Source organism: Pogona vitticeps, chromosome 3 (genome assembly GCF_051106095.1).
Source record: "Pogona vitticeps strain Pit_001003342236 chromosome 3, PviZW2.1, whole genome shotgun sequence".
Classification (NCBI taxonomy): domain Eukaryota; kingdom Metazoa; phylum Chordata; class Lepidosauria; order Squamata; family Agamidae; genus Pogona; species Pogona vitticeps.
In genome coordinates this window covers 17,449,903-17,470,637 of record NC_135785.1, presented here as the reverse complement: position 1 = coordinate 17,470,637, position 20,735 = coordinate 17,449,903, and the positions used below count along the sequence as shown (strand labels likewise).

General features: G+C 40.3%; 2 protein-coding genes across 10 annotated transcripts in view; one reads left to right on the top strand and one right to left on the bottom strand.

Moving 5' to 3' along the window:
• Nucleotides 1–20,735, bottom strand: part of PHC3 (polyhomeotic homolog 3) — a 59,235-nt gene that overhangs the window by 19,522 nt on the left and 18,978 nt on the right. For all 9 annotated transcript variants that reach the window (XR_013543203.1, XM_020793797.3, XM_078389662.1 and 6 more), the window contains one exon: nt 1,592–1,832. Coding sequence is in view for 8 of the 9 variants with exons in the window: in XM_020793797.3 (XP_020649456.2) it covers nt 1,592–1,832 (241 nt within the window). In the remaining variant the exon portion in view is untranslated. The remainder of the gene's footprint in view (nt 1–1,591; nt 1,833–20,735) is intronic.
• On the top strand, nt 8,453–14,405 carry LOC110079048 (A-kinase anchor protein 4). Its single transcript, XM_020793800.3, has one exon. The coding sequence runs from the start codon at nt 10,804–10,806 to the stop codon at nt 12,853–12,855; it is 2,052 nt and encodes a 683-aa protein (XP_020649459.1). The 5' UTR covers nt 8,453–10,803; the 3' UTR covers nt 12,856–14,405.

Below are 20,735 nucleotides of genomic sequence, written 5' to 3'. Positions count from 1 at the left end.
ACACAATCAAGAATGCCTTCCTACTTAATAAAGCTAAAACTTCTGAAGAGCGTTTAAAGCAAAATTGTAACAGGACAGCCCAGGGAGAAGGGACAGTTGTCAGAGAAAGAGGACAAAGCCACAAGGAAGGTTTTGATTTAAGCCTTGGAATGAACTAGAAGCCCAACAACTACTGGCCGCATTCCATGGGAGAAAAAAAAAGATGCTGCCCACTTGCTTCCTACTACAACTTTGCTTGCCAATAAAAAGAGATGTGCATTGTATGAATGAACAGAGGGCAGCCCACATATGTACCAATATAGCATACACAGACAGTATACATTCAAACAGAAAAATAACCACCCTAACTTCATGTTACAAAATTTCCCCTGCCCACTTCATCAGCTGAACTTTGAACCTCTGCAGTTTGTCTGTCTCCTTTCCTTTTGCCTTTTGGAAGTTCTGGCTGGCTTTGGTGCTGGTTATGGGTTTATTAAGTTATTGAGGGGGAAATGTGCAGGTAATTTATCAGTGTTATAAAATTGACATAACAACATTGTCTGAGGGACATGGTGGCGCTGCGGGCTAAACCACAGAAGCCTTTGTGTGCTGCAGGGTCAGAAGACCAGCAGTTGTAAGATCAAATCCATGCGACGGAGTGAGCTCCCGTCGCTTTGTCCCAGCTCCTCACCAACCTAGCAGTTCAAAAGCATATAAATGCGAGTAGATAAATAGGTATCATCTCGGTGGGAAGGTAAACAGCGTTCCGTGTATAGCCGCGCTGGCCACGTGACAACGGAAACTGTCTTCGGACAAATGCTGGCTCTACGGCTTGGAAACGGGGATGAGCACTGCCCCCTAGAGTCGAACACGACTGATTAAAATGTCAAGGGGAACCTTTACCTTATCATGCCAATTTAATATCACTGATAAAATTTATTATGGCAATTTTATATCACTGATAAAATTTAAAGTGATACAAAATTTTTATATCACTTTATATCACTCGACTTTGGAATAAACTTCCATCAGAAATTTGCTTGGCACCCTTGCTGGTTGTTTCTAAGAGCCAACTTAAGACCTGGCTCTTTAGGCAGGCCTTCCCTCCAATCACTACTTGATTTTCTTTTCTATCTTAACTTCCATTTTGCTTTTCCATCTTGAATGCCACTAATATTATTGATTTAAATTGTCATTTTAATTGTTTATATGTTGTTTTTCATGTTTTTACTGTAAGCTGCCCAGAGTAGCCGTGTTCTAGATGGGTGAAATACAAATCTAATAAAATAAATAAATAAATAAATAAATAGTTGTTTCAGGTTTGTTAAAATGCACATCACTGCTTTTAGTATCACAGGAAGGCTCAGATGGCCTGGAGTAAGAGATTACATAGGTGTAAGACTGGGAGGGTATGCTTGCCCTTTCCCAAGTATCTCTTTTTAGATCAAAATAATTTTAGAGTTTCTTGGAGTCTCATGGAACACCAGATTGAGTGGTATATTCCACACAATAACTGACTGGTTGGAGAGAGGAGACTCACCATGCTGGATGCGAATCAAACCTCTTGTACCTAAAATGGGGATCCTTTTAAAATATTATCTCTCTCCCTTACCTGGTGCTATGAGTTGATGGATACTTGATGTACGCGTAACAGCTGGACTTCGAGGCTCTGCAGTCGGACTGTCTCCTTTCCTTTTGCCTTCTGAAGGATCTGATTGGCTGGCTTTGGTACTGGTTACTGGTTTATTAGGACACACAGCTAGTGTCTGAGCTTGACTACTGCTTTTTGGAGAACCATTCTGGGAACTAGATAATACACCCAACTTCTGGCCGCGCAGTGTCAAGTTCTGGACCTGGAAAAAGTTATACAAAATTTTGAAAACAGAGCAAAAAGGTTTAGCAAAAACTATCATAATAGGAAGCTTTTAAGCTGATGTTATCAAGATGAGAAAGGCACATACTGTATTCACTCTATCTGAGCCTAACATATATGTCCTCATGGAGCTGTAGTTCAGACTCAGCACTGTGATATTTACTACAGGCATTCAACATAAATACAATGTCAGTAGCATGTCAAGCACTAGAAAGAATACCAAAGGCAACAATGGTTGGAAAGGAATACTCCAATCTAAATGAGAGTAAGACAGACATTTGAAACAGGTAGTGGGCAGATCTTCCCAAAGTCCACTTTGCCCTGTCTGATATACGAGCGCTAGAGCAGTGGTTCTTAACCTTTGTTACTCGGATGCTTTTGAACTGCAACTCCCAGAAACCCCAGTCAGGACAGCTGGTGGTGAAGGCTTCTGGGAGTTGCAGTCCAAAATTCCTGAGTAACCCAAGGTTAAGAACCAGTGCGCTAGAGTACATGCAGCTCTTGTAAGGAAAGTGATGCCAGGAACTCCAAAAGAGGGTAAGAAGGCAGACACTTCTGATACTGTTTACAGTGGGGTCTCTACTTAAGAACGTCTCTACTTAAGAACAATCCAACTTAAGAACAGCTCCATTTGCTAAATTTTGCTTCTACTTGAGAACAGAAATCCAAGATAAGAACAGGAAAAAAAACCTTTCCTGCTCTTTTTTTAACCTTAGGTCATTTTAGCTTAAAAAAATTCTCCCCCTAGTGGTAGAGTACGTATTAACCAGCTTTGCGTTAGTTCCTATGGGAACTAATGCTTCAATGTACGAACGCACCTCTACATAAGAAAAAAACAGCCAGAACGGATTAATTGGTTTTCAGTCCATTCCTATGGGAAATTTTGCTTCAACTTAAGAACGTTTCAACTTAAGAACACCATTCCAAAATGGATTAAGTTCTTAAGTAAAGGTTCCACTGTAGTTTCTATGGACGGAAAAGAGCAGATACGGATTAAATGGTTTTCAATGCATTCCTATGGGAAATGCAGATTCAACATAAGTACTTTTCAACTTGAGAACCACCTTCCAATACGGATTAAGTTCTTAAGTAGAGACCCCACTGTACTCAGGCCTTATCATGAAGATACCTACCCTGTTTCCCCGAAAATAAGACCTAACCTGAAAATAAGCCCTAGTATGATTTTTCAGGATGCTCGTAATATAAGCCCTACCCCAAGAATAAGCCCTAGTTAAGTGAAACCCAGCCCTCCACCATTGTGCAGCAATCAGAAGATGACATGACTGTATTTGAATAAATGTAGATTGTTGTACATGAAAAAAAAATCCCCTGAAAATAAGCCCTAATGCGGTTTTTGGAGCAAAAAATAATATAAGACCCTGTCCAACAGCCAATAGCGCTGCTGAAAGGTGTATCTACTGTACTTTTACAGGTGCTGCATATAAGCTTTTCCCGTCCAGCCATTCCCCACTTCTGTTCGTGTTCCCCAGATTGAGAACAGTTGCTGCTCGCTGGCTTGCTGGTGCTCTTGCGGTTTCACTTTTGTGGCAGCAAAGCAAAGACTTATATTTTTCTTTTTCATCATCATTCATCAATCATCATCATCTTTACTGGGAATTTGGGGAGGGATTTCAGTTGGCTTAGGCTACTTCTTCCAAAGGGCTTAAATTAATTTCAAATTCAAATCAATCAAACCTTTTTTCCCTGGAGGGGTGTGTGTGTGTGTGTGTGTGTGTGTGTGTGTGTGTGTGTGTGTGTGTGTGTGTGTGTGTGTGTGTGTGTGGGTGGGTGTGTGTGTGGGTGTGTGTGTGGGGGTGTGTGTGTGTGGGTGTGGGTGTGTGTGTGTGTGTGTGTGTGTGTGTGTGTGGGTGGGTGGGTGGGTGGTCTGGGGAGGGGAACTGTGGTCGTGTGACTGTGGAATCTCTTTTCCTTTATATTCAGTTTTCAAAAGTTCATTTTAGAGAGGCTTGTGTCTCTCAGGGAATTTGGTGGGTGGCTAGATCCATCTGTGTGTGTGTGTGTGTGTGTGTGTGTGTGTGTGTGTGTGAGAGAGAGAGAGAGAGAGAGAGAGAGAGAGAGAGAGACTTAGCTGCCAGGGCTTTTCTTTTTGGATTTTTTTTGGCTTCTCTGCCACAGTGGGTCGGAGGGGGGGGTTCATAATTTCTTTATACTGAGGGGGGCTTTGTTTAGGCAGGCAGGTCACATTTTAGTAAAAGAATTACACCACCATCATTCTAAAAATAAAATTTATGCACACTCTCTGACCCTCTATTAGTTTCCTTCCTCAATCTCCACTGCTTTATTTGTTTAGCTGGTTTGTTAGGCAGGCAGTAGAAAATGAAGGGATTTCTTCAGGGGCAATCCAAGGGGAAGAAGGCTGTGCAGCTACACAGGCTAGGTAGCAGCACCGTCATCATGACCACCACATGCACAACCACATCTATGATAACCAGTGGCACTGTCCCTCCTCTGGTGGCCTTGCAGGCAAGCACAGAACCAAATCTTCCAAAGGTGCCAAAAGAACTCTTGCACCTCTTCCTAGAGGAAGATGAGGATTTACTGGTTTCCAAAGATCCCCAGTCTGATTTGGAATCAGTAATGGCAGGGCAGGCTTCACAGCCTCCCCCACTTGTCCCCAGAGTCATCTGTTCCCTCCCCCCAGACCAGCAGCACCCCCGGAACACAGAGTTCTTCCCAGTCCAGCAGTCAGGGGCAGGCAGTGGGTCCTCATTTGGGCAAACATGGCAGAGGGGCATGTGCAAACGTCATGTGGGATCATTTCATGGTGCTCAGCAATGACTCACGGCGGGCATGCTGCAATACCTGCCTTGGGGTGGTCCAGAGGGGGTCAGACACCAGGTATCTGTCCTCCACTGCCCTCCGCCAACATCTGGAGAGGCACCACACAAGGCCCCTGTCCAGAGAAGGCACTTTGTCCATGCCATCTGGGAGAGGGAAAAGAGCAGCTCCAGGGGAGGCAGGAGGAGGGCAGCCACAGTGGTTTCTGGGGCCAGGGGCATGAGGCAGGCCACGCTCCACGAAATGGCACCCTTTGGATCCGCCATGACCTTCAGCCGGCGGCCAAAGGACAAAGTCCAGCAGGCAGCCACTTGTCTTGTCACCCTGCTCGGACGTCTACTGTCCATCGTGGAATCCCAAGCCTTCTGCCGGTTGCTGCATTTTTTGCCTCCTGGTATGATCTCCCCTCACGGAGAACTCTCAGTTCTAGAACTGTTTAGCCATTAAAATTGAACATCTTCTAATTTCAGAACAGGCAGGCTTTAGACCGGGCAAGAGCTGTACGGCTCAAATCTTAAATCTAATCCAACATATAGAAGATGGTTTTGAAACACATAAAGTAACTGGAGGAGCATTTGTCAACCTTACAGTGTGCATATGATACTGTCTGTCAGCTCAAAAAGCTCTATCTTATTAAAGAGCTATGAACTAACAAAAATGGTTGCCATTCTATTTCGAAACCAAATATTATTTGCTGAAGGGAGACATGGGTGATGGAGAAATCAAAGGAAAAGTTTCCAACAGCATAACATCTTGGCATCATTACTTTTTAACATTTACACAAATGATCAGACAATGTTCCCATGCTCTAGGAGTTTCATCTATGTTGATGATCTTGCCTTGACAGTCCAGGGGAAAACCTTTGACTCCACTGTGCACCAGCTAATTTCTGCATTAGAAGATCTTTCCTATAAAATTAAAACACACTTAGAAAAATTTGGAAAAATAACCGGATTAAACATAAACTGGCAAAAATCTGACTTAATGTTGTTTAATTATAGTAGAATAGAACAAGAAAAGTTTACTGAAAAACATGATTTTAAAATATGTAAAACAATTAAATACTTAGGAATAGATTTAGCGAAAAATATTCAAAAGATAAAGGATTATAATTATAATAAACTAAAGGAAGTAATTAATAAGAAACTACAAGAATATGATAAGTTCAAATTATCTTGGTTTGGAAAGATTGCATTGGTAAAAATGAAAATTTTACCAAAAATTAATTTTCTATTCAGAATGTTACCAATGCAGTTAACAGAGGATGAGTTGAAATATTGGCAAGGAATAGTTAACAAATATTGTAATGAAGGAAAGAAATCTAGAATAAATAAAAAGTATTGGTATAAAACAACAAAAAAAGGTGGTATAGGTTTGCCAAATATAAGAAACTATTATTTAGCTAACCAACTGAGGTTTATTGGTGAAATTATATATAATCCGGAAAGGTTAATTTGGTGGGAAATGGAATCATCAGAATTACAAGGAAATATAGAAAAATATTTATTTGCTAAAGGTAAGAAAGACAAAATAAGTCAAGTTAATAATCCTTTTTTAAAGACACTGTTAAATATATGGTATAAGTATAAAAAGAATTTATGTTCATCATACTCTCCATTTGGATTAGTGACAGAAATAGAAGATTTTCCTACCAATATGAAGGTGTATATGGATTTATTTAAAGAAGAAAAAGTGATTAGACTGAAAGATTGGCTGTATAAAATGAGATCGATAGATCAAATGAAACAAGTATTTCAAAACAAGACTATTTCATGGTTGAACTATGTACAACTGGAAAGATGGACTAAGGAATGGGCAAATAAATATAATAAAGGTAGAGAACATACAAAATTTGAGCAATTTTTACTCTCATATGAGGACATTCAGATGACTGACTCAGTAAAAGGTACAGTGAGTAAAATTTATTCACTTCTTAATTTAGAGGAAGAAGAAAGTGAGAAAGAAGGATTGAAATTGGTGTGGGAACAAGATATTGGGAAAAGAATAAATGAAGAAGAATGGAGGAGGATATGGAAAATGAGGATTTTAAGATTGATGTCAGTAAGAATAAAGGAAAAATTTTTTAAACTTAGTTTAAGATGGTATTTAACACCGGTAAAATTAAACAAAATTAACACCAGTCATCCGAATGTCTGTTGGAAATGTGAGAAAGAAGTTGGTACATACTTTCATATGTGGTGGGAATGTGAAAAGGTACAAAGTTTTTGGAAACAAATTTTTAAAGAATTAAGTTGTATCTGTGGAAAAGATATAGAATGTAAGGCTGAGATTGCTTTGTTATCAATATATGAGAACGTGGAATATGACAAAATGATTAAAGAATTGATAACTAATCTAATAACAGCAGCTAGATTGATTATTGCTAGACAGTGGAAATTAAAGACTGAATTACAAATTGAAGAATGGTATAAAGAAATATGGAATATAGCATTAAATGATAAATTAACTTGTAATTTAAAGATGAAGAAAGGAGAGTTGAAAAAGAATAATTTTTATGTAATATGGGGCAAATTTTTGGAATATGTGTTAATAAGGGGAAAAGGGAGAGCTCCAAATCAAGAATCTATGCAGTTCTGGAGAGGAGGACAATAGAAGAAGAAGAATGAGAAGAAGAAGAAAAAGAAGAATATGGCAAGAGGTCCCGACGTATATGGTGGTGGGGAACACTGTTATTGTGTTGTAAGTGTATATGTTTTATGTATATGATTTGTTTTTGTTATAGTTATAAATAAATAAAAAATTAAAAAAAAAAGAATGAAAGAAAGAATAAGAAAGCAAAAAAAAAAAAAAAAAAAAAAAAAAAGAAGAAGAAGATCTTTCCTTATACAGTGGTGCCCCGCATAGCGACGATAATCCATTCCGGAAAAATCGTCGCTATCCGGATTCGTCGCTATGCAAAATAAAAAAGCCCATAGGAATGCTTTAAAACCCATTTAATGCGTTCCTATTGGTAAAAACTCACCGTTATGCGAAAATCCTCCATACGGCCACCATTTTCGCTGCCCGGTAAGCAAGGAATGGACGCGAAAACACAGTGGGTGGCCAGTTTTTTTCCGGCGGCCATTTTGGAACCACCGGTCAGCTGTTTTTAAAACATCACTATGTGGAAATTGGTAAGTGAAACAGCTTACCGATCATCGCAAAGCGATATTTTACCATTCAAAACATCGTAATGCGATCGCTTTTGCGATCGCAAAAACAAATCGCTATGCGGATTCGTCGTTAAACGGGGCGCTCGTTAACCGAGGCACCACAACCAGCTGAAACAAAACTCTTTAAAACACAAGTCCATGCCTTCCACTTAAAGAAGAGGGAAATAGAGAGGAAGCTCTGGGAAAGCACTGCCCTACCCCAAAATATTTGGGTGTCACTCTGGATTGAACCCTAACCTACAAAAAGGATTGTCTAAACACCAAACAGAAAGTTGCCACCAGAAATAACATACTTAGGAAACTAGCTAGGTTCAGACTGGGGTGCACACCCAAAAACAATAAAAACAGCTTTGTCCCTATGCTACTCCCTAGCAGATTTTGCTAGTGTCATCTGGTATAAATCAGCAAATGCCAAACAAGTGGACATAACTCTTAATGAATCATGCCTGAAACCTATTTCCACCACCTTTGTTATTTGGTTGGTATTGCTCCTCTGGAAGTATGTTGAGAGAAGGTAGAAAGTAATGAATAAAGTAATAGAGCATCAAGCTGATCAACTTCATGCATACCAACATCAAAGATGATGGCTAAAATCAAGAAAAAATTTCTGCACACATCTCAAGCTCTAAATATTAAATCAGGAGAGGCTACGCTAAACCTATGGAGAACAAAAACAACACACCTTGCTGAGTGGATGAATGCTGAAAAGTGTCCCCCACCAGAAGGGCTCTGGCTGGATCATCTGGAAGTCACTTAACAGATGGTTGTTGTGGGTTTTTCGGGCTCTTTAGCTGTGTTCTGAAGGTTGTTTTTCCTAACGTTTCTCCAGTCTTTGTGGCCGGCATCTTCAAAGGACAGCACTCTGTGCTCTGAAGATGCCCAGAACACAGAGTGCAGTCCTCTGAAGATGCCGGCCACAGAGACTGGCGAAACGTTAGGAAGAACAACCTTCAGAACACGGCCAAAGAGCCCGAAAAACCCACAACAACCATTAGATCCCAGCCGTGAAAGCCTTCACAAATTCACTTAATAGACTTGGAAGCGAAATAGGAAGATTAAGGAATAATAAGTAAAATGGGGCTACTTAGATAAAGGACTAATCTTCTGGGACTGTGGAGACATTTGATCAATGTAGCATTTACTGTATGTGCGTGCAATATATGCCCCACCATGTGTACTAAAGAAGATCCAGCAAATAATCAAGATAATGTTATAGAAGTAGCCTGTTTCTGGTCAAAAACAGTCCAATCATTTTTAGCATTTTAAATTTGTTTGAATTTTATCTATACTTCATATACATCAATAATTTAAAATTTTGCAACACTTGATACAAATAAGGAAAAGATGCAAATAGAAGGATAGTCCAATTATATCAATGTCAAACATTTCTCTAATTACAGAGAGTAAGGATGGTTACATCACTGAGGTACCTTTTTGGGTTCATGGCAATGTTGTGACTGTCCTAGAACACTAAAATGAACATATGCAGTGCTGTAAAAGGGTTTTCTCCCAGAAATGGCAAACACAATGAAGAAAGCAAAACTTTATGACACTAAACTGATAATTGGACAGAAACAGAAAAGTCAATGTAAGAAACTAAGGCAAACAAAACAATATGAGGATATGTGACTAAATCTAAAAAAGAGACAAGAATATCAGAGGACTACTAATGGAAGAAGTTTGCAGGTGTGTGAAGGAATGAAGAGGGAGTAGGGAAGAAAAGTTTGTTCCACCAGTTTGTGACGCATTGATTTTAACTCTGACATCCAATATCCCCAAACAACACCTGGGACATACAAATATCAGTCTGCCTTAAACAGTACAACAAGTAGTATTCAGTTTGAAGCCGCAGAGCCAATAATCCAATTCTGAAAACTTTACTTCCTTGTCAGCAGGCCCCTACAGCCTTTGAAATTAAAGCACAAGTTATGATGGCTGAGACACAAAGAGAAGTGCACGACAGCTGCTTCCCAGTCATGGAACTCCCTCCCCTATTAACATGAGTGAAAGTAAGACTTTCAAAACTGTAAATTCTTTCTCTGTGCCTGCTGCTCCTGCTGTGCTAGCTTTTATCCAACAAACTTTTAGTGACAAAAGCAGATGTCAATCTTTCAGTTAAATTTTCATACACATATTTTACATTTATTTTTCAATCTGTCATGAAAATAAATGCATGTGCAATCTTTTGAGCACAAACGAATCTGTCAACAAAATGGAAATCTAGTAAGTGGTTCTTTTATCCCCTATCATTTTATTTTAAAACAGAATGACAATAACTAGTTTCCTGATGCTTCTCTGTTATGAAGAATATAGTGAAAAAGCTTCAGAGAATGAATGAAAGGGAATTGGAAATGAAACTGTAAATAAGTATGAAGGAAATAGGGAAAAGGAGACTCAGGAAAAAGCAGAAAGCTTTTTAAAAAAATAGGGGACACTGACACAGCAAGATCTTTTCTGTGTGAGGTCACTGGAAGTCCTGAAATAAAAGACCTTATGTAAAAAGAGACTGCCCCAAAGTCCTCCCATAAATGTTCAATTTTTTTTTAATATACTGAACTTTGTGCAAGTGCAACAGAATAGATCTATTTGTAGGAAAATGATGCTATCTCAGTACTGTTTCTTGCTTCTTTGATTTTGCTCCAATGGGGGCTTATTTAGGAAGCAAAGCAGTATATTATCACACTTTTTAACCTGATTCTCAACATGTCCCTTTAATCCTTAAGATACACATTTAGTAAGCAGAGCAATCTTCTATTAAGCATGGTCAGGGCATCAGTGGTTGGTGGATGATACTCATGCTTTATGATGTCACTGCTGTCATAGAAACCATGTGTGCACACAAATGAAAATGCCACCAGCCAGTACAAGAGCATGGAAAGCTGAGAGAGGAGGCAACATCTTAAGTGGGGCAAGGTCAGCAAAAACTGGAAGAAGAACGCTCCATGACCAGGGGTACAATTCTATTTGCGGACGAGTAGTATGGCTCAGGAGATTGACTGGTTACACAGTCAAGCCGGCCTATGCAAAGTAGATCTTTATAGTCCAGACGGAACAAGTGATCAAGACCGCAAAGTCATCTGTTTTGTTGATGTTGCCAGCCTTAATTTAAAGAACAAAGAGAAACAGAAGAGAGGTAATAGCTTAGGTGACCCCTCCCTTGATCTGCGTAACCTTGAAGAAAAGGAAGTCATCGTCATAAAGGACAACGAAAGGGATCACCACACCAATACTGAGGGAGCAGTCTGCCTTTTTAAGCAAGGTTCCTCTGAAGAAGTCAACGTTGTTAGCTGGCTGAGCAACGACCTTCAGAAATACGCAGTTGGATTCCAGCATGCACTAACCCCCTCTGGCTCTCGTAAATCAGCATACGATTCACCTGCATTTGACAAGATGTCCCAAAGCAGTGACACTTCCTTCAGAGGCTCTGGTGGCCAGAGAGGAGATGATCTATCTTATTATGTTAACAAGCTCTGTTCCTTAGTGGTTCAAATGGCTCATAAAGAAATGAAGGATAAACTGGAAAGCAGTGGTAGGTGCATTCGGCAATCAATTAATTCCCGTGGACCTAACGGCAAGGCCGATGACTATGGCAAACTATCTCCCAAGTCATCTCATGATGATCCCAGAAAAGCTTCACTCTTTTATGGAGAGATGTCTAATCAAAGTAATCAGAATGGCTACAGGCAGGGATCAGACAGACAAATGTCAGAACGGAAACAATCAGGACAAGATGATGGATCTGTAAGCAAAGGGCTAATGGTATATGCTAATCAGGTAGCTTCAGATATGATGTTCTCATTCATGAAAACTATGAAAGTCCAAAAAGGAAAGCATCCTCCACCAGCTTGTGTAGTGTTAAAAAAAGTACTACTCAAACACACCAGAGATGTCATATCTGACTTAATTGACTCCACCATGAAAAATCTACACAATGTGACAGGTGCACTCATGACAGACTCAGACTTCGTTAACACAGTGAAGAAGAACCTTTTCAACACAGGAACACAGAAGTCAACTGAGATTCTGGAAGCAATGGTGAAACGCTTATTCAAAGCATTAGCAGGGGATGATAAGAAATCTCAAAGCCTAGCATTCACAGCATTGAAAGCAGGTACTCACACAGACTCCAGAACTCAAGGACTGCAGTTTGCAACACTTAAAAGTGAAATGCATGGTGGTCATGGAGGAGGCAGAGGAAATGGCCAAGTGAGGCCTCTTCCAAGTGGAAGCAAAGGTTCAGATAAGCACTGCTCAATGGATGTATATGCTAAAGACCTGATTGTAACAGCACTGATGCTGATACAGCAACACCTCTTAGAAAAAAACAAGGACCAAGGTTTCCGTGAGACAAACACCACATCATTTGGCTATGTTCATGACAGAACTGGTGGCTCAAAATATGGTTCAAGGCCAGGAGGGGGCAGGCAGGATAATCTGGAATCACAAAAAGGTGATATTTCAAGTATTCTGTTGTCAATCATCCAGAAAGTACTTAGAGAAGCTGGTTTTGCGGATGAGACTACCTCTGACAAGGGCTATAAACAGCCTCCATTTGTTGACAGTAGACCACAAAGAGCCTTACCAAAAGGGGGTCCTGAAATGTATGACAACATGGAACAGATAAACAAACAATTCATTGACCAGCTGGTTGAATCTGTGATGAAGTTGTGCATGTTAATGGCTAAAGGCAGTGACTCAGAAGGAAGATATGGGAGACCATTAGGTTCAGGTTCTGAAGTGATTGTCAACAACCAGAATTGCAACAACAGTGCACAAAACAAAGAACTCCAAGCTGTGCTCCAGTGGCTAGTTGCTTCACAATTCAATGTGCCAAACCTGACATTCATGAATGAGCAAGATGGAGAATTGTCCAGGCTGCCTCAGCTGGCTGATAAAGCAGCCAAAAAGGGCTACAGTGTAGGAGACATTGTTCAGGAGGTAATGAGGTACTATGAGAAACAGCAGATGGATGCCATGGCAGGACGCATGCCTCGGTGTGGACTGGTCGATTATCTGCTTGCTAACCTGTAAGAATCAAGTCTTCCCTCTCATGTTACACTCAAGTGCCCAGCCTAAGCGCCCAAACTACTCTTTACTGGCGCAGCAAATACCATCACTGCAGCCCCACTGCAAGCAAAAATGGTACTGAACTGAGGTGGCTGGGCAAGCTCATCAATAAAAAAAGAATAAAAAAAATGAGAGGGGAGAAAAGCTGTTTTATTGATCATGTCCAGACAGGCTATACAAAATTTTAATCCTAATGAGTTACACATGATACATAATCAACACAAATACCGGAAAATGCAGGGTGTGGTTACTTTGCCTCTGTAAAATGTTCAGAAAAAGCTCTAGCAAAAGAGGCTGGGAACAGAAGGGGGTGGGGTGACTGCACAAGGTTTTCAAAGCAATACTAGACTATATACATTAACTGAGGAGTTAGAAGAGGTAGATGTGTCTGTGCTAGCAGATAAGTGACAAGCTACTATGGTTGGTACTTGGAGGAATTCATTACCCTGTTGTTCCTGCAACATTACCTGTAGCCCGGGGTTAATTTAGGCACCAGTCATTGTCACTGTTCCTATCTCAGAACAGTCCTTTCTGGGAGGGGATCTGAATACCAACAGGGGTTTTACAGGTCATTGCCAGGTGTGAAATGCCGCACTGTCATCAACTTGTGCCCAGGAAATAGTCTCTTTGGTTTGGGGCCATGTATAAATGTATAAATATTTGGCATGCAGTCTCACTCTTACATCTGAGAAAGTGGATTTGTAAACGAAAGCTCACATTGAAATATCGCAGTTCGTCCTTAAGGTGCCACAATGTTTTTGTCTTCCTTCAAAAAAATCTCTTATTTTTTGAACTGATTAGGTGAGAAGGTATGAGTTGTGGCAACTGTCCACAAAGCACACTGTGTTACATTTTAAAGATATTTTAGCTTAGCTCTGTTTGGTAGATAGATGTTTTAGAACTTTTCTGTTCTACTGTCATCTATCTATAAACTACAAAAGCAGCATGTTAAGAGACTATGTTCATGCTTTTCCAATTTTGTTCCTGTTTAAGTTTATTTTATGACATCTTCCTTCCCAAGGAATAACTCAACTAATTCATTTTGTGATAACACACAAACACACATAAATTACTAATTCCTCTTGTGATAACACATACAGAAAAAATATTAAATAATGTTCTCACCCAGCCAAACCAGCCTTGTGCCAGTTTGCATCTACAGAGGAAAATCCATGATGATTGTTTTTGGTATCTGGTTTGTGCAACATGCAACATATTTATATGCATGTCTCCTATCTCCCTACTATATTTATAATCCTCTCAGATGTCCACACCTTCCCTCAATATGTCAACAATCCTTTTTACTAGGCATGATGGTCCAAGAGCCTGGTACACCAAGGATTTTTTTTTCACTCTGTGTCATTCCAACAGCCTGAAAAAAATTGGAAGATAAAAAAATAATCAAGTAAAATGGAACTACCTGGATACAGGTCAAATTTTCTGTGAATGTGGAAACTGAAATTCAATCAGTGCAGCACTTATGTGCTTGCAATTTATGCCTCTTCAAGTGCAAACAAGACCTATCAAAGGGCCAAGATAACACTATTGAAATATCTGACTTCTCGTTGAAAATAGTCTAATTATGTTAACATTTTAATCTATTTTAAATTTTACCTATATTTCATATAAGTCCATAATTTTAAATTGTGCAATACCTTATTATGAATAAAGAAAAAAAGAGACATCATACCTGAATACTACTTAAGGATCCAACTATATTTTATTACTTACATAATTTATCATCATATTTTTACCCCATCAAAAATTATCACTGTATCAAAATGGGTGACCGTGGCTTTCCTCCCTCAATACTGCATAACCACTGAACTACTGTACTAACTACTATAAGTTTCCCTAGTAACATTTAACTGAAGGGCAAACAGAAAAGTTTTTAAAAAGCAAGCGTTAAAAGCCACATAATTAATGATGACATTAGAACTCTGTGTACCAGGAAATTTTAAAAATGCAATGAAACTGGCAACATGATCCATTTTCTGCTCTAGGGTGTCTCTCTTTTTTTGGCTTTAACAAAAAATCCACTTCTGGTCTAGGTCAGAGGTCCCCAACCCCTGGTCTGCAGCCCGGTCCTGCCATGACCACAGACCGTCACCGGAGACAGCTCTCCCCCCCCACGCACTCCCCACACACGCATGGCCCGCCACCCACATGCACGGGTGCCCCACCCACCCATGACATGCCCCACCCCTCCGTGAGTGCGGTCGTCCCCTCCACATGTGTAAGCACACACCTCCCCTCTGTGCAGGTGCACAAACGCATCCCTCCCCTTCGTGCATCCTCCACGCATGTGTGTGAGCACACCCCACCCATCTACACATGGGTGCAAGCCCCACCCATCCATGGGACCTCAAAGCCCCCCCAACCAGTCTGTGGTTCAGAAAAGGTTGGGGACCACTGGTCTAGGTAATCCCAACCTCAGGCACGCCAAATCTCAGCCAATGCTACTCACGAAACAGCTGAAGACAGTACAGTAGTTACAAAAAACATTGCCCCAATGAAGAGGAAGCCACTTGTGCAATTACCATTCTACGGACAGTTTTTTCCCCCAACCTAAGTGTTTTTTTGGCTTAAATGTTTAACAAAAGTACATTCACCCTGAAATTGCCTTGTTGCAACTAGGTTTGGAGGGAGAAGAGAAATCGGGTTTTGTGTAAAGTAACTCTGAGCTCAATTCCAGTACTGAAAACCAATCTCTAGGCTCAGATGATTCAGATACAGTGGTGCCTTGCATAACGAGTGCACCGTTTAACGACGAATCTGCATAGCGATCTGTTTTTTGCGATCGCTAATGCGATCGCATTGCGATGTTTTGATAGGCAAAACCGCATTGTGATGATCAGTAAGCATTTCGCTTACCGATTTTCACATTGTGATGTTTTTAGAACAGCTGATCGGTGGTTCCAAAATGGCCGCCGGGCGCATAAAATGGCCGCCGCAAGCATTTTCGCGCGATTTCCTCGCTTACCGAGGCAGCGAAAATGGCGGCCGGATGGGGGATTCCTGCTTAGCGGTAAGTTTTCCCCCCATAGGGGTTTTTCCATCCGTATAGCGATGTTTCCGGATAGCGACGATTAATCCGGAACGGATTAACGTCGCTATGTGGGGCACCACTGTACTTTGTTCTTTAATTCTAAGCCTCTACCTGCCCCTCTTCTTGAACCCTCTACTTTGTACATGGCTCCAGTTGGTAGAGTTTGCAATTCTAAAAAAAAGCAGAGTCAAGCCTAGGAGGTTGACGTCTGAGCCAATATATAGGTGACATAAATCTCAAGATGCTGTAAAGTGATGTTTATTTCTAAAATGCCTACCATTTTTGGCCTGTTGAAATCTTAAAACCATCTGAACAGTCTACAGAAGTTACCGTTGAAATTTTCTCCAACTGAATTTAGTATTGATTAGTAACTTCTATTGGCTGTAAACTGAAGTAGATTCCTCCAAGAGAAACTTCTGCAGACTCTAATCCCATGAACAAGTCCTTAAAACATTAATAGACTGAAATGTGGCAGGCATTTTAGAAATAAACAGCATTATACCACATCTTAAGACATGCCTCTCCTATAGGTTGGTTCTATTTGTACACTCTCCAGGCTTTGTATTCTCAGACTGATCCTCCCCTGAATCAGGATATGAGCATGTCATATGTAGACCAGTACTTATAGGGACAAACCATCTCAGTTTAAGTTTTATGGGGTTCAACAGATAATTGACTATGCTCCCTTAGGTACCATGTTGCATCTGACTCTAACCTCTGAGCCACCATGTTGTACCTGTTCCATAATTATTGAATTTCAGATTTCAAAACGGAAAAAAATGAGACAATTACCTAGAAGCAGGCAACAATGCTGCTCCCATGCTGCTAACAATGGCACAAAACCCGCCAGTTAATGTTAATGGACAGGAGGAAGCTAAAGTCTCCTAATCCTACCCCCTTTTAGTAGGCAGTATTCTTACTTACACCTTAACATTGTCATCTTACCTAAGATGATGCTGTTAAGGTGCTACACTCAATATGCCAGCAAGTTTGGAAAACTCAGCAGTGGCCAGAGGATTGGAAAAGATCAGTCTACATCCCAATTCCAAAGAAGGGCAGTGCCAAAGAATGCTCCAACTACCGTACAATTGCACTCATTTCAGAGGCTAGCAAGATTATGGTCAAAATCCTTCAAGGCAGGCTTCAGCAGTATGTGGACCAAGAACTCCCAGAAGTACAAGCTGGATTCCGAAGGGGCAGAGGAACTAGAGACCAAATTGCTAACATGTGCTGGATTATGGAGAAAGCCAGAGAGTTCCAGAAAAAAGAGAGGTTACTTACCTGTAACCATGGTTCTTCAAGTGGTCATCTGTGAATTCACACAAAAGGCGCTAGGTTAACCCTTTTGTGTGCATTCACAGAAGACCACGATGAAGAACATCTACTTCTGCTTCATTAACTACGCAAAAGCCTTTGACTGTGTGGACCACAACAAACTATGGCAAGTCCTTAAAAATATGGGAGTGCTTGACCACCTTATCTATCTCCTAAGAAATCTATATGTGGGACAGGAAGCAACAGAACTGGATATGGAACAACTGATTGGTTCAAAATTGGGAAAGGACTATGACAAGGCTGTATATTGTCCCCCTGCTTATTGAACTTATATGCAGAATACATCATGTGAAAGGCTGGACTGGAGGAATCCCAAACTGGAATTAAGATTGCCGGAAGAAATATCAACAGCCTCAGATATGCAGATGATACCACTCTGATGGCAGAAAGAGAGGATGAATTAAAGAACTCTTGATGAGAGTGAAAGAGAGCGTCAAAAATGGTCTGAAGCTCAACATCAAAAAAACTAAGATCATGGCCACTGATCCCATCACCTCCTGGGAAATAGAAGGGGAAGATATGGAGGCAGTGACAGATTTTACCTTTTTGTGCTCCATGATCGCTGCAGATGGTGACAGCAGCCATGAAATTAAAAGACGCCTGCTTCTTGGGAGGAAAGTGATGACAAACCTTGACAGCATCTTAACAAGCAGAGACATCACCTTGCCAACAAAGGTCCGCATAGTCAAAGCTATGGTTTTTCCTTTAGTGATGTATGGAAGTGAGAGCTGGTCTATAAAGAAGGCTGATCGCTGAAGAATTGATGCTTTTGAATTGTTGTGTTCGAGGAGACTCTTGAGAGTCCCCTGGACTACAAAGAGAACAAACCTATCCCTTCTGAAGGAAATCAACCCTGAGTGCTCACTGGAAGGACAGATCTTGAAGCTGAGGCTCCAGTACTTTGGCCCTCTCATGAGAAGAGAAGACTCCCTGGAAAAGACCCTGATGTTGGGAAAGTTTGAAGGCAAGAGGAGAAGGGGATGACAGAGGACGAGATGGTTGGACAGTGTCATCGAAGGTACCAACATGAATTTGACCAAACTCCGGGAAGCAGTGGAAGACAGGAAGGCTTGGCGTGCTCTGGTCCATGGGGTCATGAAGAGTTGGACATGCATCAATTCTTACTTCCATGCATCAAAAGTATGGAAGTAGTCATGATGGTCAGGACTGTAGGGGGATGGAAAAGGCATTAGCATTTTCCTCTGACAATGATCTTGAAGCAGCCCCTCTCAGAACATGTATGGAAAGTTTAAATAAATAGTGTTTATTCAAATATAAAATGGGATCTCAACTCTTACTGTTCAACATTCAGGTGCATGACTAACACATTTCAGACTAGGGTCCCCACTCTGCCTGTTTATTTGGTGTCCTCTGACCAGTCAAAGATGAAGTAAATAATTGATCAAATAGCTGTGGAACACTTTTTCTGAGGAACAGTTAAAACACTTGGTGTTTTTACTTTAGAAAAAAGGTAATATGGAGGCTTAGAAACAGGTTATATTAATAAAAATAAGAGGTGGACTAGAAAATTACATATGAGAGAATGGCTAGAGATTTTCTCTCCTCCTTACCTTCTCATCATTCCAGGAAATAATATGTAGATTCAGACCCAAAGTGTGTTTCACACAATATGTAACTCATTTAGAAAATGCATGTCACATGACATAAGTCACTTGCCTACACAGATTAACAAATCTTTAGAAGATAACAGAAATTATGAATTATATGACAACAGTAGATAAAGTATCATCTTGAAGTCCTTTAAAGACTAATAGCAAGCTATTTGGAAGACAATTGAGCTGCAAGACAGAACAGGAGTACCAGTGAAGAAAAAAGTGGAAGAGACTATGGGTGGTATCCACTCATTTATTAAGTTTGTGGTCACTGTTTCAGCCAGGTATAAACCCGTTTCTGCATTGATCCAAGCAATCATGTGCCTGAACCAATGTAAAAGAATGTAGAGGCTTCCCTGGTGGAGGGGAAAAACTATGGATGGGGAGATTGCATTTCCCTTTGTGTCATGTGAACACATGAAAAAATGCAAATCAGCTTGCTCTAAACCTGTCATATTTCCCACATTTTTGCTAATATGGTTGTCCCCTACACGTCTTCTGTTCTCTCAACAAGAGTGTGTGACTTCTGATTGGGGCAGGACGCCATCAAGGGTGGGGCTTCACTTTTTCCATGAGAGCTTAATGATCCTATTACTAACCTTGAGCAATCTTAACCAGTCTACTCCTGTAGAAATACATGCAAATACCTCTACAGTACTATCCTTCTTAACAAAAAGATTTGTTCTAAACAACTTAATGTAGTGAAAATGCAAGTGAGTTCTGTGTCATCTTCTCCCACATTAGGAACATTCTAAAGCGGACCACTTAAGTTTTCAAGATACAATGACCATAGAAGGTAATTATTTTTACTTCTAAATCTTTTCCCTTTTCTTTTACTCTTTGCCAGTTAGTTCTTCCTCTTTCCTCCAACTTCTTTTGTCTCTAGATTGGGGGCTTGTAGGCAGAACCTTGCTGTCGATATATGTACAGTTAGTACATATTAGATACTTTTATAAATAATAAATTCACTACAGTGATGACATGCATCCTTCTATGCAAGGGCTCAGCTTCAGACACTCTAAACCACTGGTTCTTAACCTTTGTTACTCAGATGTTTTTGGACTGCATCTCCCAGAAGCCTTCACCATCAGCTCTGCTGGTTGAGGTTTCTGGGAGTTGCAGTTCAAAAACACCTGAGTAACAAAGGTTAAGAACCACTGCTCTAAACCAACACCTTAAGTGGTGGCATAATAAGCACATATAGCCTTTCCCCATGCTTTTAATTTTCAAAAAAAGTCTATTTTGCTCCTAAAGACTGCTGATAGCTGGCAGAAGATGTCTCTAGGTCAAGAGTTGTGATATACATTAATTCTAGCTACTTAATATTTGATGGGAAAGAACTGGTACAGTGAGAAAATGAATTGCCACTACTATATATTCAATAGGAGAAAGCTGGTGTAGTATGACCTACTGCTCATAGATACTGTACAGTATTGAAGTGCTTTCAGCAGTAGACTATTGCAATACTGTAAAGTATGAATTCACCAATGCAGAAAGAGGTCCTGGCTTTTACTGAGTCACAATGCATATTACAGAACAACCATGCAAACAGCTGAAAAATCAATAAAGCTAGCATATACTAGAAAGAGGTTCAGCTGAGACTTCTCCATAAGAAAACATACAGTTTTCCCCTACTCATCCTGATGTAATGTGTAGAGTGGAAGAATAAAAAAAAAAGATTATTGTTTGATTTGCTGACAAAAAATACACTATGATTCCAATAAAGGAATGAGAATTCAGAAGCCACGAAACTTTTCCTGAGGCCAATTCAAATTTTCAAATGCTAACTATTTAAATACAGCTAAAGGATGAATTTGTGACCTATTACCTGGTTATTTCCCCATGTT

Bases quoted from the DNA above. Each gene is read 5' to 3' on its own strand.
- LOC110079048 (XM_020793800.3), top strand. From the start codon at position 10,804: ATGGCTCAGGAGATTGACTGGTTACACAGTCAAGCCGGCCTATGCAAA.